At 40.0% G+C, this 26,725-nt stretch overlaps 1 protein-coding gene across 1 annotated transcript; it reads left to right on the plus strand.

The window, feature by feature from the left end:
* On the plus strand, positions 1-26,003 carry LOC124883820 (tumor necrosis factor receptor superfamily member 19-like). Its single transcript, XM_047391191.1, has 10 exons — positions 1-163; positions 1,330-1,421; positions 2,571-2,684; positions 10,681-10,859; positions 10,955-11,040; positions 20,737-20,901; positions 22,133-22,261; positions 22,464-22,566; positions 24,149-24,420; positions 25,328-26,003. Exons 2-10 carry the CDS (start codon positions 1,356-1,358, stop codon positions 25,330-25,332), a joined length of 1,119 nt encoding a protein of 372 aa, XP_047247147.1. The 5' UTR covers positions 1-163; positions 1,330-1,355; the 3' UTR covers positions 25,333-26,003.
* Positions 26,004-26,725: the final 722 nt, after the last annotated feature.

Here is a 26,725-nt window from a genome sequence, read left to right on the forward strand (position 1 = left end):
ATCTGCGCCTGAGCTGCTGAGCTGCTGAGCTGCGCGGTTCGTTGCGGTGCAGAGGCTGCGGCGCTGACATGGTGAGCGGACCGGTGCGGGAAACACGCCTTTCGCCGGTCTGCTGTCCACGTTTTAGGATCTTTAATTAACAGCCTGCTCTTTTTAAAATCAGGTAAGAAACTCGCTTAGTTCAGTTTGGGACGTTTATGCTTCGTTCACTGACGACAAAAAGAGTTGGATTTTAGCAGATCACAGCAAAATACACCTTAACAAACCTGCATTGTTTATCCCGCTGACTTCTGTCTCTTTATTTGTTTTCTGAGGCTACATTATTGAGCTGTTATTTATGAAAAGTTGCTCACATTTGGATTGGCTGCATGTGGGCTAAGATTTGTAATGTAGGCTGTTCAGGATAAAATTGCAGAAATGAATAGGTGCTTTAAAATATAAGTGTACTGATTTTTCTTCATGTTCTACCTAACTATTGTCTACCTGTAAAATTGGAGATAAAACCATAAGGTATGACAGGTTTTCTTCTCAGTGATGTGGATTTTACCGAAATCTATTTTCTTTATTTCCTCCAGTCAAAACCCCCATATCCTCCTGACCAGATCTTTTTGTATATGAATTTGTTCCGAAGTCCGGGAAAACATCTTATTTTGGCTAAATTGCTGAACATTTTTGGTGCAAATATAATATGATCCCACTGCTATCCAAATTGTATGCAGTCTAATCAAGAAGGCCTCATACTTGAGAAAACTACTCTTATTGAATTAATTAGTCATTATTTAGGTAGGGAAAGAATGTGTCTCAAAAATAATCCAGTGTTTAAAAAATATGTACAGAAATATGGCTATAAGAAATTCAGCCTTATTACATGTTTGATTTCTTTTTTTGTTTTGTTTTGTTTTGTTGTAATATAATTTTTTTCCTTTCATTTTTTCAAGAAAATTTAAATACATGGCTAACTTTAATCCCATTTCAAGAAAATAGTTTTTAGAATAACCAAAGCCCTTTTGATGATTTAAGACTTAGGTCCAGATTTCAGTCTCCAGGGATGCTTATTTTATGCAAGTGTCTGTTTTTTTAAAGAAATTAAGTCCTCCATACATATTTGATTTTTTTTTTCTTGCAAACTCTACAGCTTTCATTTAAGATTACCAGCATCATGGTTGTAATTTCACATTAAAGTGGAAAACAGATTTATAGCCATTTTTTGACGGAAATTGTCAAATAAATTGTTATTAGTAAACCACAAAAGATTGTCCCAACCAAATACCCCGTTGCTTCTTAACAGGAGAATGTAAAGATTTGACTTTCAGCTGTCCTTCCTTTCAGCTTGAAGCATCAAGTGGCCCATCAGAATGGTCCGGAAGCCTCAACACATCTTGTCACTCCTCTTAACTGCACATGTCATCTACTCAGCTCTGGTACGAACACTTTTACTTGTATGTTTTACTTTTGATAGGTATGGGTAAGCATGGGTTTCTCATGCTAGGATAAACCTTGAGTAAAAATAACACTGTTTCATGATAGCAACACAAACATTTAAAACAAAAATGTGAGCTTATTGCTTTGTTTAAATTAGAAAAGCAATGATTGGTTTTGCTAATAAGATTATACATAATAACAATGTTTTGTGACATACTTTGTTACTGTTTTTGTTTATGGGAAATACAATTTGGCAAAAATGAATTAGTCGGGCTACCTTCGCAGGTAGCTAGCCTGCAGTCAACTGCCTAACAGTCAAGATGCCTGAGCTTTAAAAACAGCTTTAGTGTAACAGGAAGGGTGGGTGCCACTTTTTTTGTTTCCAAATATCAGAATTAGTCTTTCTTGGGAAAAATGTACTAGCCTTCTTTTCAGCCAGCTGACCAGTGCACAGAAACATTTGTGGGAGGAGTGTGGGAAGGTTGCATCATGGTCATCATGGACTGGAGTTTGACACCCCACCCTAATACAAGTGATGATTGGCGCTCCTTTAGCTTCTATGTCATGACTTCTATTTTTCATTACCAGAAACATTTCTGAAAATCGTTTTTCTTGTAGGCGATGAAAAAGTAAAGTAGCCTTCTTCCCATTAGCCGCAGCAATAGATGGGGGAGAGGCAACACATTACTGTATGATTGAAGCTGTCTCTAACATATCACAAGAACTTCAGACAGAAGAAATCCATGGCCTCTTCTGAAACCAATGTGCATGACTTTTCAAAACCTGATTAGCATTCACTGTGTGTCCTCCAGTGTTAGAAAGGAGACTGAGAATTCCCATCTGAGTGCACGCTGTCATTTTTCCCCTTTACGCTGCTCTTTTATATCTGCTGTCCAGACTCCCTGTTTTTCTGTGATCCCCATATTGTTGCCAACTATAAAGATTTCACAGGGCTTACTAGGGTTTGATTGCATCACATCCCATCTGTTTCAGATGTTACTATCAAAAGAAGTCTATAATAAGGATGTAGACGCCCTTAAAGTATTTTGAGACAAAGTGTGGAAGAGATTTTCTTTATCGGCTGTAGAAAGAAGTGGCAATGAAATGTAGGAATCTCTAACTTTCACCAAATGCCTGTTCCCCTTCAGAGTCGTGTGGGAGCCATGGAGGGGAGCAGAGAGTGCAGAGAACACGAATACAAGGACCGCTTCGGGAACTGCAAACCCTGCAAACAGTGTGACGCAGGACAGGAGCTTTCTAAGGTTGGAGCACAACTGTTTTGAAATACTTTTCTGTCTCTTAATCCCCTCTCCTGTTAGACAAATGTGTCCAACACACTGCATCCGACTGTTTGGACAGATAACACAAAATCCAGAACAGGAATGGATCAAAAAAAGAGTTGGAGAAACGTGTTTAAGATCACGTGTTGGGGAAAACAAGCAACAATATTTATTGCTTCCTTTCTTTCATAGAGAGAGCGGCCAAACCGTTATTAACTTCTGTCCAACAACTCCGGCCCTTCTTTAATCAGTCACACCCATGCTTTTGACCTCCTCCAGCTGAATGGCTTCCATTGTCTTTCCCCATCGAGCCCAGTCCAACTCATTGTCTTCACCCTCTGAAGCAAGCCATGCCTAAGCTTGCTGCTCTCTCAAAAGGGAATACAGTCTTTTCCACCCCCTGAGCCTCAGCTTTCTGTGAGCTTTGTACAAACAGGCCTCTGTAGTGTCAGTTAAGGCTAATGAGCAAAAAGCCTTTTTCCTCTCTAGCAGTGGCGGTAACGGCACCTACCCACTTTTGCAAGTGGAGACAGTGATCGGAAGACTAATAAACAGCATTTACCAATTTATGGATACCCTACAAACCTTTTAACATTTAGTTACATTACACCCATAGGCCACAATGTATTTTATGAGGGAGACCAACACAAAGTAATGCAGTAAGTGGAAGAAAAAGTATCCATGCTATTTAAAACAATATTTAGAAGCCTAAAAAAAGCCTGGTTAGGTAACAGAGTCTATCTGTGTTTAATTTAATCTGTGTAATTGTTTTAAGAAAGTTGTTATAAACCCACCTTAAAACATAGTGGTGGCAGCATCATGCTATGGGAATACTTTTCTTCAGCTGAGATTGGGAAGCTGGTCAGAATTGGTGGGAAGATGGATGAAACTGAATACAGGAGTTGTGAAAGAAAACCTATTTGTCTGCAAAAAGGTTTGAGAAAGCGGTAAGAGCTTCATCTTCCAGCAGGAAAGCAACCCTAAACATAAATCCGATTTGGCGAAACCTGAAAATTGAAAGTTCACAAACACTCTGACTGAGCTTGAGCTACTTTGAAATGAAAAATGAACAGACATTTTAGTCTCTTGATTGGCAAAGATGGTTCAAACAGCTGTAACTGCAGTGAAAGATTGTTCTAAAAGGTATTACCTCAAAGGGATTGCAAACATATGTACTCCACACTTTTCAGATATTTATTTGCAAAATCTTTAAAAACGTTTTACAATTATACACTATTTGTGACAGACTCCCATAAAGTCCAGATAAAATACACTGAATTGTGTGGTTGTAATCAAGCAAAATGTAAAGTGTAAGGGTAATCACTAGTTGTGCAAGGCAATCTTAACTAGTGACAAAGCTCAAGAATTCCCAACAAAAAAATTCCTTCATCAAAAGCATATTTCCAAAGTTTACATGTGTACTTTCTCTGGTTGTGATATTAAAAAAGCTTTATTCAAAATAGATATTTGATATCAACAGCAGTGCATGAGATTAGATAAGTTGGCAGTAAATGAACCTAAAGACAGAATGGGTATCAGAGCCCTGTGTCACTTTATAATTTACAGCATTAGTGTATGGCCGTACACTAGGGAAGATGTTTCTAACAAAAATACATCAGCGAAAGGCAAATTACAGATGAAACACTCTCTACTCCCAGTTTTACATCTGTTGAACACATTAAAGACCAGTTGCCTTTAATCTGTGAGCACACAAACATGCACTGTGTGCTTAGTAACATGCTTCAGTGGTCTTCTAGTTCCTCTGCCTGCTCAACAGGCATGAGTGCTGCCCGCCACCCTGGGGTCCTGGTTAATAATTGCCTGCCTCACTCTTTCTCTGAAGGTAGCGGGATGTCGGCTCAAACAGAAGACCAGAGCCTGGGACTGGGGGAAAGAGTCTCAGACTTAAAAAACTTATGAGCAGAGATCTGAGTAACCCTGAAAAATGATGGGGGTTTGACCCCAACCCGGTGGAGAGGGAAGCGGGCTGCTGGAGTCCCCCTGTGCAGCTGCTATAGAGATTTTGGAGGAATGTGGCCCAGTTTGCCTCTGGAAGCTGTTCTGACAAACATCAATTAGCACCGCCACGCTAACTGTTGCTCGAGGAACCACCCACACATGGCCCATTACAATCAGTTACTCTTTCTTTTTCCGACATATTTCTTTCCAGCTTTCATTCAGCCTGTTAATCAGTCGATTTTTGTAGAAGAAAGGCTTACCGCCTTTTCAGTGGATTCTAGAAAAATGCCTGTGGCAAGAAAGAAAAATAAATTGTCAGGAACACACATATTTGACATGTCAACAATATGTAGCATGTAGCAAGAGGATCATTTTTTCTTCAGCAACAACCAAAACAAAGAACCACTGACTGCTGCTGGCTCAAAGGCAACAGGAGGGTTAAATTCACGTTACTGTCCATTCGGTACAGTTTTCCTCCGTCTGAAGACATCTTCAGAGCTTTCCCAAACAAAAAGGAAGGTTTGAGTGTGTTGTGAGCTGTACAGAACCTTGCTCCAACTGACTTGGCAGTGTTTTCAGTGTTGTTTCATCACAGGATCAGATAACTGGCCACTCCCCCTCCCCTCTCCTCCTGTGATTTCCTCTTAATCTCAGCAATATCTGCGTCTGAACACGCATCAGGTCCCAGCCACCTCGACCCCTCGCTCCCCTCCACACGACTGTTATGCTTGGCAGTCTCAGTCAAACAAGATCAGGAGATAGGATATGCAGGGGAACGTGATGTCAAGCATCTGCTTATTTTATTATGTTTTCATGGTTTTTGAGGGGCTGTAAGGAAATTTCTAAGTAGTAAATAAAAACTGAGGGTTTGTGTCCATCCGTGTCTGTTGATTGTGGGCAAATGTTGGATACATAATTTGATGCATTGTCTGTAGTTTTGTTCTATAGTGCCGTTTTTTTAAATGGAGAAGATTAGAGAAAATAATACAGTTAATAAACTTACCTTTACTTTCCAGAGGTTCTGTACTCCCCTTTCTGTTTCAGCTGCTGATTTAGCAAAGGTAGAGTGACTTTCTCAAAATAATGAGTTGGTAACTCAAAATAATGAGTTGGTAACTCAAAATAATGTGCTTAGGGACGTTCAAATTGATATGCTGCCTTTTTGTTTATGCTACAGCCATCTGCACCTGCATTGGAGTCTCTTATATGGGACAGACACCATGAAGGTTTACCATTTTATATCCAAACTGGGTTTTTAATAAACTACGTGACGGGTCATTTCTGGACATTGTTTAAAGTAGCTATATGCTACAGTTATAAAGGCCTGTTACATTTTATTTTTACATACACTTGTATTTTTCAGTGTTCCCTGCGATGACCTTCTGTCTGCTATTAGGCATGGGTTGGTAACTGATATCAAGTTATACCAAGGTTTTAAGAAGTTACAGTTTCAAAACTGAAAACGTTTTCAGCATAACGGTAATTCTGTTTAACTTCTTTTCAATGAGATGTCAGAAAAGTAAAAGAGTTATCAGAGTTTTTTGTCAGGGTTCTTGGAGCATTGATACCCCTTTTCCATTAAAGCGGTTCGTAGCTCATTCCGGTTCCTGAACGTGATTTCGAACCAATGACGCACGTTTCCACCAACGAAAAGAGGTTCCAGGGTGCGATCTCTGGTTCAATTCCGACACCGCAGAATACTTGGTTTTTCTGAGTGAACCACAACATCACCCGTGGGCGGGTTGAAGCTGCAGACAATAGAAGCAAGAAGTACGTCGGTGAAGAGAAAGAACGTACCGTATAAAAGTTATTCATGTTTGCAAAAATACACTAAACACACATTGTATAACTAACTACGGTACTTGTTTCCATTTCACTCGCGGATACTGAACTGATGCAAAAGTAAACATTGTTCTTGCACGTAGTCGTCTTCTACTTTTTTTAGTATTAACTGTAGTTTATGGCTACTCATTTTTGCATTATAAGGAACATTGCAAGCAGCTCAGCAAGCTCCACTGTCTCACTACCACGCTTTCCACCCGCGTTGTGTAACCCCCACTTTTGATGACTCATGCTTGGTTCCCAAAACACCATAGTTTGAAAGGACCTGAACTGGTTCAAGAACGAGAGTTCTTTGGGCGGAAAAATGCTATGTGAAATGCAGTGTTGCCCCTACCTCAGCTGTTACCAAGAACTGCCAGTCAGCTGACTGAAAAAAACTCCTACACTTTATCTTGCTTACATGAAAGAGAAATGCAGGAAATCAGATATATTTCTGATTAAGGGAAATATCCAGAGTCATTACATAGAAACTAAAGGAGGTCCTATTCATCACTTTTATTATGGTGATGATGTTTTTAAGCTAAAGTTGGCATGCTATGAGCAGCATGTCTGTAAAGCAACTAACTGCAAGCTGGCTAGCTGAATAGATGGCCTGACTAACTAACCAGCAATTATCAGCTTGTTATACTTTCACTTTTATCCTATAAAGGGCTAAGCAGCAAAAAGGGTTGATATTTTGAACAATAAGCATGTTTACTTAATAAATTTATTGTTTTCTTTTCTATATTTCATCTTAAGTCTGTGTATTAAAATAAAAAAAACAACAAGGCATTGCTTCTTAAGAGTTTATCCGTTCTCTATGAGGAGCAGGACGTGGCTTTGTTTCTGTTTGTTTCAGTGTTCTGACTTGCTTGTGTCTACGTAGCATCGGCCCATCCTGGCATCTGGTGCCCCATGAACAGTACTTGTGCCAATGCCAGGCCTAGTGGGGATAAATCATCCTGGGGCCTCATTACTTCATGTGGAAACAGGTCACCAGACCCTATCCTGCAGTCTCTCCTCTGCTTTCTTACAAGTCATTTTCATTTGATTGACCTTCTTGAGAAAATCAAGATTATGACATGCAAATATGAGTCTTGTTTATTCTCCTTTTCCCACTTTCTAAGACATCCCTTCTTTCTTCCTTCCTTGGTGCCCTGCTCTGCCCTTCTGCACTGTAAGACCTTATATGGAAAGTTCAGAGGAACAGCTGCAAAAGCCAGATCCAAACTGGGCCACCTGGCCAAGCGCGGCTCAAGGTTTCAATGTCAGGCTCACATGTGTTTGGCTGAATGGACCGAATTCCTAATCCTCCCTCGCGGTGCCTTAGCAAGATCACATCTTTGCCTCTGACCTCCATTTTTATTTCCCCTCAATCTAACCACACCATATTAGAGTCTTCTGCCCACATTCCAGCGCATGTGCATGCCAGGCCAGTGAAACACGACACAGGAGAGGAAAGACAACAGGAGAGTAGTCCTTTTTGAAATTGACATTCAGTTTAATGATATGTGCCTGTCTTTCAGGATTTAGAAAGCAGTGTGGTGATCCTGGATTACAGGAGTACAGCTGCCACAGAGCTGATAACGAATGAACAATGTATGATGTCCTTTCAGAAGGGTCTTTTCATTCTGTGCAATGTACAGTAGTATCAGCTGTCGTGTAAATGTTTAACTGTTATCAAGGTCACCAGGCTTTCAACATGGGTTGCAGAGATATGAATGTTTGGGAAGAGAGATGCACAATGACCAGTTTTGATTCTTCTCTTAAAAAAATTACATTTTAATTCCTAAACACTTTCTTTTCGACATCTCAGGTTGGTGCAATAAAAAAGTTCAAATGTATTTGTAAGACAAAATGGTCCATAGCATCACAGACCCTCCAACATATTAAACAGTGGTAATGAGGTGCTTTTCTCGATCCTTTTTTTACACAATGAAACCAACCTGGAGTGTTTATGTTGCTGAAGAGCTCAATCTAATACCCTGTCAAACTAAGGTGTATCTGCCTTTCGTTTTAATGCTATAGGTAAGTAATGCACCTGTATCACCTTACTAAGTCAGTCCACCACAGAGTTTTGGGACATACTGAAAAGTTCTTAAGCAAGAAAAAGGATTCACTTACCTCAGTATGCTGGATGCTTGAAACAAAAACTGGTGGCTTGCCCTAATTTCACATTAGTTAAGGTAATACTATTAAGGTAAACTATTTGTCTACTTGTGGATACTCAGAGCATTGAAATTATATTCCCAGATTATTTGTAAATATGAAAAAATGGTCATGTCACTGCAAACGTAATGTACCATCTTGACACAGCAGAACACTTATTTCCACATCCTTGATACATATGCACTGGTCAAAAGAGAAGCTCATGAAAAGCAATACACATATGTCAAAGATGTGATAAGACGTGATGTTCCACATGATCTCCTTCAATTCCTCACATTTAGACCAAGGCAACACATGTTTTTCAATACGCCAGCATACATGGCAAGATAGAAAACAGTGTGACTGCAGCTTTAGGGGCTTGACATACTGGTCCATGCAAACGAGGTGGTGGGACCTCGCAGACAAGCATTTGCTCCTATTTATGTTCCTTTTAACTCAGCTCAACAACTTTGTTTCACTCAGAGATAGAGTTTTGACAGCCTCTTAGGAGAAGATAATGCACTGGTTTATACACTGTTTACTCAGAAGAGGAGAAGTCAAAAAGAACCAAATAGAAAGAATAAAGGGATTGTTCATCAGCATACCAGCTCAGGTTTTGTGTCTTTGTTGTGCCTGAGAGAGATTATCCACGCTGGGAAAACAGCAGATCTCTCCTCCCTGTATGTCTTCAAAACATCCTTGGTTGTTGTTTTTTTTTTTTGCTCTTCATTTAAACTTTAATTTCTTTATCTGGGGTTTGTTTGGCAGAGGTTAGTATTATCTTTGCTGGCACGCACAGCCAGTACGATCAAAAAACTCTGGCCTATAAACGGACATCAATAGAGACCCTTAGCAGACCCTAGCGGGCGGGTACAGATGAAGAAATTTATGTCACACATGCTTTGCAGTCGACCAGATAGCAGAGGGAAAGTAAGAATTAGGCTTTCTGTCATTCAGCACACAGTTCCAGTTACTGTGAACAGATGCAAGAAAAACTTGGGGTCCTCATCCAGGCTTGTTTGTGCCTTTCTGCAGCGGTCCTTGAGCAAGAGGCAGGGAACACCTTGAACAAACAGCAACAAAGATACACACAGGACAAAAAAAAACATGCACACACAGACTTAAGGGCAATTTTAAGAGACCAATTAACCTAACAGTCATGTTTTTGGACTCTGGGAGAGAGACGGAGTACTTGGAGAGAACCCATGTGTATGGAGAAAATGCAAATCCACACAGAGAAAGATCCCAGGCCGGGATTAGAACCTAGGACTTTCTTGCTGCAAGCCACGAATGCTACCAACTACGTCAAATACAACCTAGCTTAAAAATACAGTATAAATTAAAAAAATATTCAGGTACATTTATAGAAATTGTTAAGGGGTACCACTTTGTGAGTGTGCAAGAAACAATAATTTCACTCACAATATGTGGAATTTTTCTCACTAAAATAAATGTGTGGAGGGTGCTGTATTTTATACTTTAAATGTTTGCTCAGGTGAACTAATGCAGAAGAATGTTTAGCATTAGGTTATTCACACGTGCAAGAAAAGCTGGCCTTTATACCTGCACTTTCAGTTGTTGAGCACAAAACAAGTATTCATGCGCTTTTCTCCATCTACTTCTCTATAATCCCTGCCCTCTTCCTATAGCATTTCCTTTGCTTGCTGGCCTCTCAATCAACGGGACCCTCACTGAGTCAGCTCGGAGTGGGAGTAGTTTAAAAAACATAGCAATAAACTTGCGATAATGCAACAGTGGGTGTCCACAAAAGGCATTATTATTTAAATGCATGGCCTCTCTGGGTCTCGCAACGGAAGGCGACTCATTCATACTCAAAGAGTCAGGGAGATTATTGCCTGTGTAAGATAGACTCTCAAAAGAAGCAGGCCATTGTTAGCCTCTAACCCAGCGGGCTAAGATCATTCTTTAATTTCAGGACCCCCAGTAGTTCACATTCACACTCCCCTTTTCACCATCTGCACATCAGCCCAAATCAACCAACTCCCCCCTGCCTCTTACTCAGTATATTTTTCCCTGTTAATCCCCCCAGGAATGTGGCTTTGGTTATGGAGAGGATGCCCGGTGCGTGGCTTGCCGGAGCAGCCGCTTTAAAGAGGACCGGAGCCTGCAAAAGTGCAAACCCTGTCTGGACTGTGGCCTCATCAACCGCTTCCAGAAGGGCAACTGCTCCACCACCAGCAACGCCGTGTGTGGTGACTGTCTACCAGGGTGAGAGAGCACTGCAACACCCATCTAGCTTGTCTAATTTTACAGTAAAAAAGCTTGTTTTGTTTACTAAACATGTAACCTTGTTTCTGTAACAGATTTTACAGGAAAACAAAATTAAGTGGATTCCAGGACATGGAGTGCATACCTTGTGGGGACCCTCCGCCTCCATATGAGCCCAATTGTAAGCACCTTTACTTCATTTGACCTCTCCTAACCGTTGGCCTAAAATGTACCCATAAAACAGATTCCCCAATCCACGGCAGGAGATGTTTGAACATGAAACAACAGCGATACAAAAGTCTGAAAAGCAAATATCACCATCACAAGCACACTATTGAACTCCTTGCCAAGTGCTAGTAGAACCAAAATCCAGTGCCACAACAAAGCCAACACACAGACACACACTCAACATGCCAGCACAAGGTCTTCAAGAGTAACCAGAACCACAACTTTCGAAGGGTGGAGCAAGCCACGTTTGACTCACTAAATCCAACTGAGGCAGCCAGCTGTGCTGCGCGGATAAATAAATGCCAGGATTTACAAGCTGGGAAGTTAAAGAGCTGAAATGGATCCCCCTAATACAACCTAAGATTTTCCAGCATCAGATTACATTGGCTCAAAATGTGTCACTCATTTTCAGTGCTCAGTGCTTAATTTTGAGAAAACTTCCCTCCCCTTGAACTTTTTAACATTAGAGCCACAACTTAAAGTGATATATCATGTGAAGTGGAAGGAAATGACACAGGAATTTCAAATGTTTTTACAATTTAAATCTGAAAGTGTGCATTTGTATTCACCCCCCTCTTTCTGATACCCCTAAATAAGATTCAATGCAACCAAGTACCTTCAGAAGTCACCTAATTAGAAGAACTCTGTTCAATCCATCATCTGGACATGGAACAATGGCACATCTGTAAACCTACCATGACATGGCCACCTACCTAAACTGACAAGGCCGACAAGAAGAACATTAATCAAAGAAGCAGCCAGGAGGCCCATGGTAACTCTGGAGCAGCTGCACAGATTTACAGCTCATGTGGAAGACTATTGCTACAGGATAGCTATTAGGGCATTTATGAAAGAATGATTAGAGCAGCGGTTGTTAAAAAAACCCATAGGAAGGGCTGTTTGCAGTTTGCCACAAACCAAGCAGGGGAGACAGAAAACAAGTGGAAGAAGGTGCTCAGGTTACATGAGATCCAAACTTGAACTTTCTGGCCTACATGCGAAACTCTGTGTGTAGGAAAACTAACACTGCAAATCAAATTGAACATACCTTAACAGCATCATGTTGTGGTTATCAAATTTTTTAGGAGGGACAGGGAAAGTGGTCAGAGTTGATGGGAAGAAAACCTGTTACAGGCTGCAAAAGACTTGAGACTGGGTTGAAAGTTTACCTTGCAGTAGGACTACAACCCTAAAAATACAGCCAGAGCTACAATTGAGTGGTTTAGATCAAAGCATATTCATGTTTTAGAATGGCCTAGTCAAAGTCCACACCGTAACTCAATTCAGAATCGGTGGAAAGACCTGAAAATCTCATCTAATCATCCAGTCTGACTGGACTCAAGCCCTTTTACAAAGGAGAATGGGCAGACATTTCAGTCTTTAAATGTGCAAACTGGTAGAGACATACCTCAAAAGGCTTGCAGCTATTACTGCAGTAAAACATGGTTCTATAAAGTACTGACTCAGGGGGCTGAATACAAATGCACACCACATTTCTCAGATTTTTCGTAGTGGAAAAAATATTTAAAACCATGTGCAACCTTTCCTTGACTTTACAATTATGCACCACTATTTGTTGGTCCGGGACACGTTTGTGGTTGTAATACGTAATATGTAATAGGGTCTTTAGATGGTTCTTGATGAACCATAGAAAAATGTTGCATGTTTCTTTTGGTCCAGTACCAATTGCAACAAATCAGTGAGTTTGCTGGTTCAATTTATGGCTTTTGTTTAAACAAAAGAAGCTGTGCATGTGTTATAATGTATACACAAAGCTCACATTCCAGTATTTTGCACATCCTATGAACTTCTTCCTCCTGGCCAAGTCCAAACTCATGATTTCAGGTATCCAAATGAAATCAACAATCAAATGAACTTTTACCTTTGGCTGTGACTTCGTGCTGGCAACAGATACACCAGCTTTTTCTGAGAAGCTTTTTCTGGCGATATGAGCGTTGGAAGCAGGGGATATATCATCTAAACAACATGTGCAGTCTTTGCACAGAAGAATGGAGGCGTCATTGAACTGGCCGTTCTTGATTTTGTTCTTTAATCTTGCCTCTTTATTGATGTGGATTAGAAAAAGAAAACCTGGATGTGTACACTGACCTTGAGACAACAGGCCTCCCTCTGTCTGCTCATTTGTCCATCTGTGCCGCTTCCCGTTTAGATACTGGAGGAGGCCTGTGAAACAAAATGGCCATTGTGTCTGGGAACATAGGCGGTACTTAGCTCCTTCTGGGACTCTCAGTGGAGTATTTCCAAATGTTTGAAAGTCATGCCACGCCCCCCTACCCCCATCCACGGCTGTTATCTCGAGGAGGATGGTGAAAACTTAAAGGGCAGATCATTCTAATAGCCCACACTGGCCCCGGGCAGCGGTGCAGCTGTGCAGGGGGAGGCAGTTGTAGTTTGGGGTGGACTGTAAATCTTAACCCTCCACTCCACCCTCCGTTTTCTCTCTCTCCCCTTTCCTCCAGTGGCTTTTTGGAGCACACGTAAAATGAGGTTGTGTTTTATGGATTCCTTTAGCCTCTTTAATGTGTTTCATCTGCTGAAATACTTCACAGTCCTGGTGAAGTCAGACCTGTATGTGTGCTCTGGTAGCTTCCTCCTGTACTGGCTTTATTTACAATGAGCTTCATAAATTAGCCAGTCAGGAATTTTAAATGTTTTTTAGTTTATTCAACAGCGACAAAGGTGTTTAAATTCAGCTATTGAACATGATTAATGCATTCCCTAAATCAAAATGTTGAAAATCTGTGTAAAAAAGTTAGGGACCGAATCTAAAGCTTCATTCCTAAGAATGAGATAAATGTGATGCCGCTCTGCAAATTTACCAAATTACTTGGGAAATGTTGCACCAGGTCCATGTGTTAGATGTTGTCTAATTTTTGTTCCCCATTAGATAGATTGTTAGCATAGCCTTTTTTACTATACATATGGGTTCTTTCACATGCAAAATTCCCTACCTTTCAATGAGAGTTTTAACACTTAAGTCAGCATTTACCCATATACGTTTGATTTTTATCATTGCACCATTTAATCAGACAGAGATTGGAATCAGCCCGTTTTTCCTGAATTGGCTGTAATCAGTGATATGTACTTTGAATACTGGAAAATTAGTTTTGTTTTCTTTTTCCTTTCAATTAAATGCATCAAAACTAAGAACCCCAACCATTTCTGATCTATAAACACATAATCTAACAGCATGTTCTTGATTTGAATAAAAATCAGATGCAGGTCATTCAGATATGTTACAGTAATTCCTTCAGTTTCTGTTGGATTCAAAACCACAACATCTATCAGAGAACCTGCAGTAAATTTTCTTTCTTCATGTGTTTTACTCTTTAGAATAAAACAGAAAAATTTGAATTTTCTTGTTTCATGTTCAAAATCGGTATTGCCCAGGAAAAGTCTGATCGGTACACCTGCATTTAACAAGTTAGCTTCCAATTCAGGAGAGTAGTAAAGGACTGTTTCAAAGTTTGATTTTTTGTTTTTTTGCCACCTGGGCTAATGCAGATCAACCTTGTTTAAAATAATCTATAACATGCAGAATTTTCCAATCTGGATTGAATTATCCTACACTATATACAAATTCTGTAAAACAAAGCTTGGGACCTCTGATTTTAGAGTTTTTTTATCTTCTACTTTACAAAATAAGGATTAAAGTCATAAAAAGTGAAACAATTTAATATGTACTCAGACCCAGAAACCATTCAGGCATTTCAATATTCTGTAGGAAAACCTGATACATTAAAAGAACAACGTCCTAGATGTCAACAGGGCCCAGTCGGCACCCTGAACACTTTTTAAAACTCTTCCAATATGGTGGTCACATTTAAGTTCATATAGTCAGATCCCAGAAAAACAGGAAACCCTCCTGCCTACCAGCAGTTCACACCAGCAACTCCAGTATTTGAACCCACACTCATCGTAGCCACTCAGACGCAGGCGTGTGGGATCATGATAGCTGCTGATCGCAGAACACTTTGTCCTGACTGTTGTCTCAGTGAAAATACAAGAAAACTGTCAAAGCTCCACCTTACAGCGATATTCATGTTTGGTGTTACTGCAGAAGAGATGAGTATGTGCGCACAAATGAGTCCAAAACGAGTCAGTGGCACAAAAAGCTCAGACAGAGCTGCAGAGAATTTTTTTGTTATTTATGCTTTATTCAAAAAAAGTAGATTTCTGTGTGAATACTTCAGATATAGAAGCAGAATGTGTTTACGAAGGTAATGCTTTACCTGAGCAGACAGTCTGAATAACCAACCAGCTGATACCAACGTCTTATACTTGTGTTTCTGTGTAAAGATGTGTTTATTCTATATTTTTGCTTAAATCTATGTTTCAAAGTAAAAACAAATAAATGCTATAGATGACTTTAGCATGCCTTTAATAATCAACATGTTGTATTATTTTAACAGCAATACAAACTATTGCTTTTTTTGTTTTTAATAGATCATACTATACATTTTTGTGGTATTTTAGGCGGGGGCCTGCTGTGGTAATCCTGCCCTCTTGTATCTTGTATTGTATGTTGAATATAGTGACCTACATTTTTTACTGAACTGAAACTACCTTAATCAAATATCTCTAATGTTTAGGTATAAATGACAACTCTTGTCTATACCAAGGAGGACTTTCCTAAAATGCATTCTCTCTGCTATACAGAGATCAGGGTAAAACTGTGCCCGGCCCCAGTAAAGAAAGACCTTAAAAGCGTTCGTACCAACACAAGTCTAAGATCCCTCCAAGGTGCAATGAAGTGCTGCTTTTATTTGGACAATGAGTGCCGTTCCACAAAGGGAGCACATGCAGGGAAGTCTGTGAAAGGCTGCGGTTTATTGGTCTGGTTTGTGTGGAGATAATATCAGCAGGTGAGGTCTGTTCAATAGAGCAGTGTTTATCTGTGTGTGCTGCAGCTGCCGGCGCTCTGATAACAGGCTGTCTTTGTGTTGATGCTCACCTCGGAGGGGCTGGATCTGACCTTCACAATGAAGACCAAGTTTAAACACCATGGCCAGATGTCAAACACCACACAGGCATCCCGCGCTGGTTAAGAGTCCATAAAACTGGACACTAGCACACTGAGAAACAACATTTAGCTTTAGGGGGACATTTTATATTCTACATTTTAATACTCTAGGCTGAAGGAATTTTTTAACAGATTTACTGTGATTGAATGTTTTTCGCCATCACGGTTTATACTCTATTCTTCAGTTTGACCAGGAGGATTGAGAGCAAACAAGAACTTATGAGCTTCACTGCAGCCAAAGCCTTTCAATACAAACATACCTGAATAAACAGGAACTTATATAAACCAGCATGATTTAAGCTGTGCCACGATGTCTGTGCTGCACCACTTTCAAAGATCCCCCTCTGGAATGTTCCATGCCTCCGACATCATGTATTTTTTTTGTTTATATCAAACGGATCCTTAGCTAACCCTTTTCAGAGATTTGAAGCTCTGCTTTGAGTTTTTCATCATTTTCTTTCCTTGAGAAGGAATGTTAAAATACCCTTATCCCCTATCTGTCTGAAAGAGGAGGGGAAAAAAACTGCCCAGAGCTAAACCAGTGTTTACACCGCAAAACAAAGAGCTCTTGAACGTTGAAAGGCTGATACTGGTCGCATTTATGATTAATATACTGAAAAGCAAATAGCGGAGCTGACTAGAAAAAAGATCTTCTCAAACAAAAACTCATTCATTCTCATTGGTAACGGCTCAATCTGCTTCACATCACTGCTTGCTCCCTGTCACTGTTTGCTCTGTATTAACAGGTATCTGTATCTGATTTCTCTAACAGATCAAAGTTAATTGTGTGTAGCTATTCGAACATGGCATTATAGAGAACCGTCAATTACTTTGAGAGTTTAGGCATGCTTCTGTATTTCCTTGACTTATTGCATCAAAACATTGTTATCACCGAGCACAACTACAAACTGGCTGATATGTGAAGGGTGTACCGGTTACCAAGTACTGCTTAAAAACACACCTATTATCAAACAGCCTGCTTAACCTCACCAGCTACAGTAGTGCAATTGTACTGCTAAAGTCTACACAACCATTGTGTTCTATCTTGTATTCAAACATGAATGCAGCATTTATTGATGCCATCAAGGAACCAAGAGTGGATAGTATAATTCAGTGCAAACATAACCAACAGGGCTGTAAAAATCTATCCAGCTTATGCGTCAAACTGATACAGGATACTGGGTTCACAAGAACAAGATGGGATTTTAGCAATGATTTTTGGTAAAACTAAGGATTTTATTTGTTTCACAAATCAGAAACTGTATTTCTAATAAATGGCTCAAATTCTTAATTAGAGGTGCACAACTGCACTCCAGTTTCCTCGAAAACAGTAAGATAACCGTTTAGTTTGGCAATAGGAAGTTCTAAAACCAATACCAACTTTAGGGAAATTTGTGGCTAATGGTTATCCAGTAACAGTATTCTTGCAGTCTTTACAAATCATTCCTATATTGACTGACATTCTGTCAAAGTTCATTTTTTCTACCAAGTACCCATGTAGCTGACATATGGTTTAAAAGGGGTGTAGGGTAACTCAAGCTGTACTTCCTTTGCTACTTCAAAGTAATAAAGTAAGAGTCTCAAACATGAGTAGTCAAACTTAAAGTCGACATCTTCAAATCCAGGCTAACAAAAAGGAAAGTGATATGCTGAAAGCAGCTCTACGGCACTTAGAAATATTCTAATATTGTGCTATTTTAAAAAAATATTTTGCCTTGCAGCAAGAAGGTCCTGGGTTCGACTCTTGTCCGAGGGTCTTTCTGCATGGAGTTTGCATGTTCTCCCCGTGCATGCGTGGGTTCTCACCGGGTACTCCAGCTTCCTCCCACAGTCCAAAGACATGCCTGTTAGGTTAATTGGTCTCTCTAAATTGCCCTTAGGTGTGTGAATGAGTGTGTGCGTGGTTATTTGTGTGTTGTCCTGTGATGGACTGGCGACCTGTCCAGGGTGTACCCTGCCTCCGGCCCAGAGACTGCTGGAGATAGGCACCAGCTTCCCCACGACTCAATATAGAAGAAGCGGTATAGAAAATGACTGACTGACTATTTTGTAAACCAGATGTTATTAAACATTTTATCTTCATTTGAGTTCATCGTTCCTACTACGGAAGTGATCATTCGATCACAGTGAATCATAAATGATATGGTATTCAGATCCCTTGCTATCTACTTTACTGAGCAAAGAGACTGCCTTTACTGGATAATTATCAGCTGGTTAATGGTGGCTGGTAATGTTACTAACATCATGAAGAGATCCAACACACTACAGCTAACATTTACATATGGGTTCCATATGGTAGAACAATGAGCACTAGATGAGTGTCCATGGACCCACAGGACCACTTGGAGTAAAATGGAGGCTCTACACCAAATTGCCTGCAGTATTTGTTTATCTCCTCATATACATGTGAAATTGAGTGTGATCCCTTTGTAAATCCATAGGAATGGATGTCCAGCCATGGAAACCCATTCCATGAAGCTTTCTGCTCACTAATTTTAACTCACTAATCTGAAAGCCATATGAAGTTTGGAGGTCTGTAGAAATTGACTCTGTAGAAGGTTGGAAGCGTCTGTGCTATTTGCTTTAGCATCCACTGACCTCGCTCACTTTCATTTTGCTGTAATATGAGCAAGTGACTGTGGAATATTTAGTAGAAAGGAAATAAAAATGCACAGGCTGCATTTTATCAGAGTACCAAGCTGATATTTACAGAGCCCGTTAGAAAACAAATATTTGTAGAGGCAGTCTGCAGGCATAGATGCTGGATTTTATACACTTGTGGCCATGGAATTTATTATATCGCTCTCAGTTGAATGATTTGGAGGAGTGAGTCTAGCTTTTGACTATATAGATGGATCCTAGATGTTTTTTAGAACTTGAATTGATTTTCTTAATCTCCATGTAGCTGGGTCCATTTATGAGCAACAATCACATGGGCCCTCATGCACATGTTGCTTCAGCCTGGATAACCTTTAGGGTATTTACATGAGTATTTGAAGACTGGCTTCTCTTCTCATCTCAGTCCATTTATTCTGACCCTACAAAAGGCTGAACCCAAGAGAAGACAACAGCTAACCTTGACCTGTACAGCTTTATTAGAAAACAGTAGAAAGTGTTACTGAAAGACCTCCTAATCAACTGCTTAGCTGGGTCATTTCTGATTTCATTCAAACCACATTAACTTTGTTAAGAATGTAGTGCAAAATGTCTCCCCCATCTTTATCTTCCCCCTTCTACGCAAAATTTGCCGGTTTCGACAAATGTTTGGGTGACACTGAGGCTAACTGAGCAACAATGCTAGCAGCAAAAGACAGGTTAGAGTTCCTGACAAAATGGCTCTGCTGTGACAGCATGCTAACCACTGTTTAGTAGATGTCCTTCTAAGAGGGTTTTTCTGAGGATTTCTCCCAGACATCTTTAGAAATTATTTCTAAAAAATGTTTCATCAGTCATCAGTTTTAGGTTTTCAGTCAGTAATCCAAAGGGTCCATTGATTTGAATTTGCCACTTTGACCAGTAAACATGTGCAGTGTATTTGTCAAAGTCAGACTCACCCTTAGATAATTCAGTATTTTAAAACCTGAAAGCAAAACTGAAACACAGCAGAAGTTGATAAACATTTTACATTTTCCTTTCGCTTTTGATGGAATCAATTTGTGAAAACATGAAAAGAGCTGCCCATAATAATCTCCACAACATTAATTATCACCTGATTCTTCAGAACACAGCTGCACAATGTTTTTGTGACTTTTAGCTCACTGTTTTTATTTAGCTTTTGCTTAAATCTGTGGACTTTCATCTGAAAACTGAAAGAAGAGTTAATTGTGAAACCTGACTCTGAATGGTTTCTCGTGATGTGGCGCTCAGTGATCTTTAAACTAACAACAGTCTCAGAAAATGAGTCGCCTGCTGTAACTGTGTGGAGAATTTCATTTGATTAAAGGATGATTACATGTAGCAGTAGCAAGTTGTTGTTTTTTTTTTTAAAAACAGCTTCATCAGTTTTACATTGTGATGTTTAGCCTTAAGCTGCATTAAGCCCCGACGCTCCGTAGCTGTGCGAACATGTTAAATAATCTGCATTCTTCAAGGCTTTATATGAATGTGTGTTAAGGGTCCCGATAACAGGAGCAAACACAGACATTGTGTTTCCCCTCAGGTAGGATGATAGACGTAATGAAGATTCTTCATGAAATCTGTACAACATACAAGTTTAAATAGACTAAATTTTTTCATTTTATCCTATACATAAAGAAATTTGAGGCCACAATGTTTGTGGGGGGTGGTAGGTAGAGCTATGTGTGTAAATCATCCTCTGTTGAGAACAGGACAGAGGCGGTTAAAGAGGGAATCCACCACAGGCGTTATTTTCTCTTTAAACTCCTTTGCTAATTTCAAAAGGCTGTGGTAAAAAGGTGGCTGACCTGAGGCACAAAGCGATAATTACTCTCATGTTTCCACACTGGCTGAGGAGTGCTGCATTAGATGAGATACATGTGTGAACCTCTGTTGTATTTATCCACTCATTCCTAAGGACAGGTGTTGCATTTTAAGTAAGCAGCACTTTATTTTCCCAGTCTCATTCCCTGTGTGATCTCCTTGCAGGTAGTGGGCGTGTGAACTTGGTGCCTCTGCCCTCCGTGGTGGCCAGTCCTCGGGACATGGCCCTGGCCGCAGTCATCTGCAGCGCTTTGGCTACGGTCGTTCTGGCTCTGCTGGTTCTGTGCGTCATCTACTGCAAGAGGCAGCTGCTGGAGAAGAAGCCCAGCGGTCAGTCAGGATGCTCTCACACCATATGTGTCGTATTCTCTTTTCTAATCCCTTCTGAGTGTGCCTTTGATAAACTGCATGAGCACGCCTGCTAAAGAAGATAAGATTAAAACAGAAGATAATAAAAAACAAACGACTAAACAAAGAAAAAAGAACTAACCACCTAAACAAGATTAAGCATGAGGGAAAATGTAAAGACATGCAGTTCACAGAGGTGAACCAACAATTTTAAACTTAAAAAAAGATTAGGACTTTAAATTGAGCCTTGTGGAACTATATCTCACTTTTAATGTTGAGATACAGAGTTTTCATGATTTTATGATTCCAGTAAAGTATCTGTCAGATCCGACTTGAATCAGTTTTTAACATTTCTGTGAATGCCTTTCTTTGTGCCTCTTTTTAACAGAGTAACTGGTGACATTTCAATGCAAGATGGTTTTGTCAGGATATCCAAAACGAAGTCCGTATGTGCTCTAAAGCTTACCATTAAATTATTATCCTGATTTCAGAGATATTAAGTTGGTGGATTATTGTATTTAAAAAAAGGAATTGTTAAGGCCTTGAAATGAGGCTTCACTGCTGTCTGAACTTGACTTCATTTCTCCTTTATCTTCCCAGACCGGGTGCCGAACTAAGCTTTATTAAACGGCTCTGCATATTTGCGGGAACTTGTTTAATGAGCTGCTTGAAGTGATTAAGCCTGTGAAATATCCCAGGGCGACAAATTAATGACATCATGTGTCACCCGTGAGCATGTCAGGAACAAAGAGTAGTAGCAGAAATTGTCAAGGCGGTACCAGTCGCCTTTTTTCTTGCAAAAAGAGTGCTTCAGTTAAGTATTTTGTTGTTAATTTCCCTCAGTTAAAATATGCACAATGTGCTTCCTTTAACAGAGTTGGCACAAGATGTTAACTGTTGCAATTTCAAATTGTATGAAGGAGTTATTATTAGCCTAAGTACCATGATGCTGGTTGGGCTTCTCAGTTAAATCTGATTATTTTGCAACTTTGTTTTGTTGATATAATGATTGGAAATTTAGAAGCTGCAACAAATTGATGAGGTAATAAATTCAACGACGATTAGTCTACAATTTCCGGATGCTTTATAGATTAGTTGGTAATTTATACCTGTAGCCCATTGAATTATATAGTTGTTTACTGAACAGTTTGAGGTTTGCAGCTTATTTCTGTTCCTAGTCATGGAAAATCATCATATTGTTTCTTTTTTTCAGCTGCCTCTCTGAGGTCTCAGGACTGTCCCTACAGCGGGGCGGAGCTCTCCTGTCTGGACACCCGCTGGCTCCACGACTTCCCCCAGAGAACCTGCTGCCAGTGTCACCTGGACCCCGGACACCATTGTGGTGCGTTTAGGTTCAGCTGGTGAAGTCTGTAAGCAATGCAGGGGCTCTAAGCTACTGTATGTCATGCATTTTTGACTAGTGAGCCATAAAAAGGGATTCGTCCTGCATTTACACCAAACGATGGATGATAAAGATGACAGTCCTGGAATCTATGTTGTATAAAGCTGTATTGTGTGGGTATTTGTGTGTGTTGGTTATTTAGGTCCGGTCCACCTGATCCCCTCTCTGTGCTGTGATGAGAGCTGCAGTCTGGGCCGCAGCCAGGACATTCGTCCTTTCCAGTCACAGATGAGCCTCAGTGACGAGTAAGTAGTAGAGCTGCAACATATGTTCTCAAGCATGAACATGCAGAATGTTTACTTATAGATCCCGGGATTGAGTTTTAAAATTTAATTTTGGTAGAAAAGATATTTCTGCATGGTGAATAATTAACCATCAGACGTATCAGAAGGACCAAAGAAGATCACGCTGGAGTGATATTCAATGAGATCTTCTGTGAGAACTGTAACAATTAGATGATGCCTATGTGAAGCAAAGCTATTGACAATGAAACCCCAGCAATGTCCTATTGTTAAAAATGGGCTTAAGAGGTTACAATTAGCCAAATAATACACCGACTGACCTGAAGAGAACATTTTATAGAAGATGAAAGCAGGATTATTCTTTTCATCTTTAGAGGCTGCTGATGGTTTGTCAGATAATCCCTAAACACTGAATTCAAGCCACAGAATACTGTGAAACATGGTGATTTAGGTATCATGCTATAGGGATGTTTCTCAAACCACAGATCATGGATCAGTTTGAATACATCAAAATACTGGAAGGGGTCATGTTGTCTTATGCCCAAGAGGGCATGCCTTTAAATGGCTGTTACAACAAGAAAGTGACCCCCAAACACAGCATCAGTGAGCAGGATTTTGGCTCCTGACCAACAAAGTTATTGTTATGGAGCAACCAACCCAATTCCTGGTCGTTATTCCAATAGAAAACTTCTAGGATGACATAAAACATGATATTTCTGAGGCAAAAACAAGGAATCTAGAGGTATTGTGAAATGTAGTATTACATACAGTATATATTTAAAATGTTTTTAACAAACAGATTTTTTTTTCACACACTTTCCAGCCATGCACTAAACCAGTATATTAAAGGATATGTGCAAATAATAGTTGAATTACAGCTGACATGTACCTTGTTAGATTGGCATCGATTAGAGTTTTGGGGCTAATTTCTCATCTCTGGTTTTGTAAAGCTATACAGTTTATCTTTAAAAACCTGCCTGCAGTTGTTATTGTCAAACAGGGTTTTGCAGTTAATCGTTCCATATTAGCGATTGCAATGATTAGCATCAGTTACTGTAAATAATGGCAGCTTTGTTTTAAGACGTTTCTGGAAAAGAGAAAAGTGTGAGCTTGTACTTAGCTATGGTGTGTTTGTTGACCAGATAAAGATTGGATTTTTAAATTTTTTAATTACTAAGCAAGGATCCTGACAAGTCAAGCTGAAAGCAGATTAGAGCCAGTCACCAGCTGATTGCGCAGTGTAACTCTAATTGTAGCACTGTATTTAAACTTTTAAATTTAAAGTAAACTGGACACATCCCAAAAAAGGTGTTATTTTACCCCTTTGATTTAAGTTTGCATAGGTCCCTTCATGTTTGCTGACTTTTAGAGGCAGAGTTGTTCTTTATAAGCTTGGCTCCTGCAGATAGACTTGTCAACCAGTTTATCTGTTGAACTGCTCTTCTTAGGGCCTTTTATATCAAGCTGCTATAGGCGAATAAAAAGTAAATTAATCTGTTTGAAGTGCCGACAGCAGGAAGAAGCAACAGGGAGCTCCCAGCAGAAGAGATTCACGGCATTATAAACAATTTTTTATTTTTTACAGAGATACACACCTGCCTGAAGCAGATACTCCAATGTGGCTGGAAGGCCACACAGAGCCTGAGTGTGTGGGAGACGATGGGATGACAGGAAGTGTTGAGCCTCCTGAATACGTCGAGCTTCCTTACTGCAGGGTCAACCCAGCAGAAGGAAGTGAGGAGGGAGGAGAGGAAGGGGAAGGATTGAGGGAGTATTCATGTGGAAGGAGGAGTGAGGGCTGCACTGACACCGTGACTGATGCACTTCTTCCTAAACATCAAGGGCAAACGCAGGAAGGTGAGTGGGCATTTTTCTCTCACACAGCTAAAGATGACAGAAAGAAATCTTGAGGATTCAGTTCATTCAAGAGTGAACCATCACAGCGTAGTGGCAAGATACACTTGGAATCTCGTCTGCCTTATTTGCCGTAGTTCAAGATTTTTATTTAATTTTTTATCTTTGACTGTAGATCTGAACAAGTTTAGGTGAATAGCTGATTTTTTTCTCATTTTATTTCCCGACACACATCTGCCTTACTGGAATGGCCTGTTATTGTGTGTTTCCCATTTTGAAGAGTTGCTCGGAGAAACTGACCTCTATGTATATTTATTTTCTAGCAAAACAAGGAGTCAGAAGATGTCAAATTTAAAGTTTCTAGACTCTCCATTAAACCTAAAAAAGTAGTTATTTTAAAGGAGTTTTTCAGGATACCAATAATTTCTGTACATGTAATCAGATAAAAACTATTAGTATTACAATGAAGGGATTTTTTCCAACTAAATTTATATACTCAAAGGGCTGGATGTTTCTGTGTTTTTTATTTTGAGATTAAACTACTGCATTAAATGATGGATTTATCTTGAGGCTTTCTTTGCATCTTTAACAGTGGAGCTTACAAGTGAAGAGAGCATTGTACTGATGAATCATCTTCATCCTAAGGCCCATTTATTTTCAGAAAGCACACAAGAGGCAGGAAATAAGCACAGTAATCCCTCATACATTATGTGGACATGTGTCTCAGTTCAGCCTTTTTATAAACTGATATGCAGCTCTGGGCGTGTGTGTATCCATGATGAGCAGCCAGTAAACGAAACCGGAGACAGCTCCAGCTCTTTGATGTAGTCAACAGGATCCTGCTTTAAATCAGCTCCCAGCCATCTCAGGACAGATATGTTACGCTCTCCTCTTCCTGCTCTCTACCCAGGGTGACACGGATTTGTTTGGCTCGAACCACCTCGAACTCGTCAACGACCGTGGCCGGATTCACTCTCGGATTCCTACCTTGTCTCCCCCGCACACACAGACACACGAAACACAGACACAAGTGCAGTCGCGCCGTCTCCTTGAAATGCCTTGTCGATGACCTCAGAGCCCTCCGTCAGATGGTCCGGACAGAACATGTACATGCATCCCCACAGAAGAGCTGCCGAAGAGGGATAAAAACACTAAAACACACTGAGAATGTGAACTCAATGGCCCACAGGGTTTGATCATATGAAGTTGAAACATTGTGACTTTTAACAGTGAAGCAAAATGATTCCTGAGAATGTCTCACATCTTTACATGTAGGAGAATCTAAACTGTACTTCCCGTCTAGAAGCAGGTGTTATGAAGCTTTTGTGTGTAAAAGTTTGAGGAAATGTTTCAAAAGTGATAAAGTTGCACATCGAAGACAATCTTGATCGTACAAAACTGGTTGGGACGAGGAATGTCTAAGTGATAAATGCCCTGTAGATACTGTAAAATACTTAATAATTCAATATTTTTGTTACGGACTGTAGACTTGACAGCATGTTTGCCTTTCTCACCCCTATTAATAGTGTTGTTGGCTGTGAAAGATCACGTCTATGTATCGTTGTAAATAAACCACTTAAACAAGATGACACTTTTTATAGTTTTTTTAATGAAAAATATGTAGAAGAGCAAAATTTTATCAGTGAATTCATGAAGTACAATAAAGTCACCTTTAACCTCACCTTACTACTGAACACTCCTGTCTTTCTAGGTGTAAGAACTTTTTTATACTCATGTATAAATCCCACCAATATCATCCATGTTTGGGTTAGATGTTTATATACACTCATCATCGGCCTGAATGCCATATTTCAATTGGGGCTTTTGAACGCTTTTTCAAGCCATCAGCAAGATCTCCCATAATTCATACTTCTGGTTGGTCTTTTGGATCATTATTCTGCTGGAACAGGCATTTTTGTTTTACCATCTGTTTATTTTATGTGAAGTTAATGAATCTTGAGGGAGTCTGTGATTCCACCCATCAAAATTCACCTCGACACCGTAACATTCACTTTGTATCATTATGGCCAAACAGCTCAATCTTTCCTTCAGACACTATTTAGCTCATCAGCAGGGTAAGGGTTAGATTGTAAATGTCAATCATGCTAGGAAGTGTCCATTTTGATAAAGAGGCGTCTTTCTTGCTCCAGACCCTCTCACTCTCTACGTTGATGTTAGACTCACGGAAACACAATGTTTCAGGATCTTCCAGGTTATGATCAGCTTGAGCCCTGACAGTTCCTGGGATAGTTTGGTTCACATTGGACACATTGGATGTTCTGGTAGGACAATGATCCAAAACACACAA

Source organism: Girardinichthys multiradiatus, chromosome 18 (genome assembly GCF_021462225.1).
Source record: "Girardinichthys multiradiatus isolate DD_20200921_A chromosome 18, DD_fGirMul_XY1, whole genome shotgun sequence".
Classification (NCBI taxonomy): domain Eukaryota; kingdom Metazoa; phylum Chordata; class Actinopteri; order Cyprinodontiformes; family Goodeidae; genus Girardinichthys; species Girardinichthys multiradiatus.

Excerpts from the sequence above, each read along its gene's own strand:
- LOC124883820 (XM_047391191.1), top strand. The coding sequence starts at position 1,356 with ATGGTCCGGAAGCCTCAACACATCTTGTCACTCCTCTTAACTGCACAT. Across the intron at positions 1,422-2,570 it reads ATGTCATCTACTCAGCTCTG|AGTCGTGTGGGAGCCATGGA; the intron begins GTACGAACACTT and ends GTTCCCCTTCAG. Across the intron at positions 22,262-22,463 it reads GGACCCCGGACACCATTGTG|GTCCGGTCCACCTGATCCCC; the intron begins GTGCGTTTAGGT and ends TTGGTTATTTAG.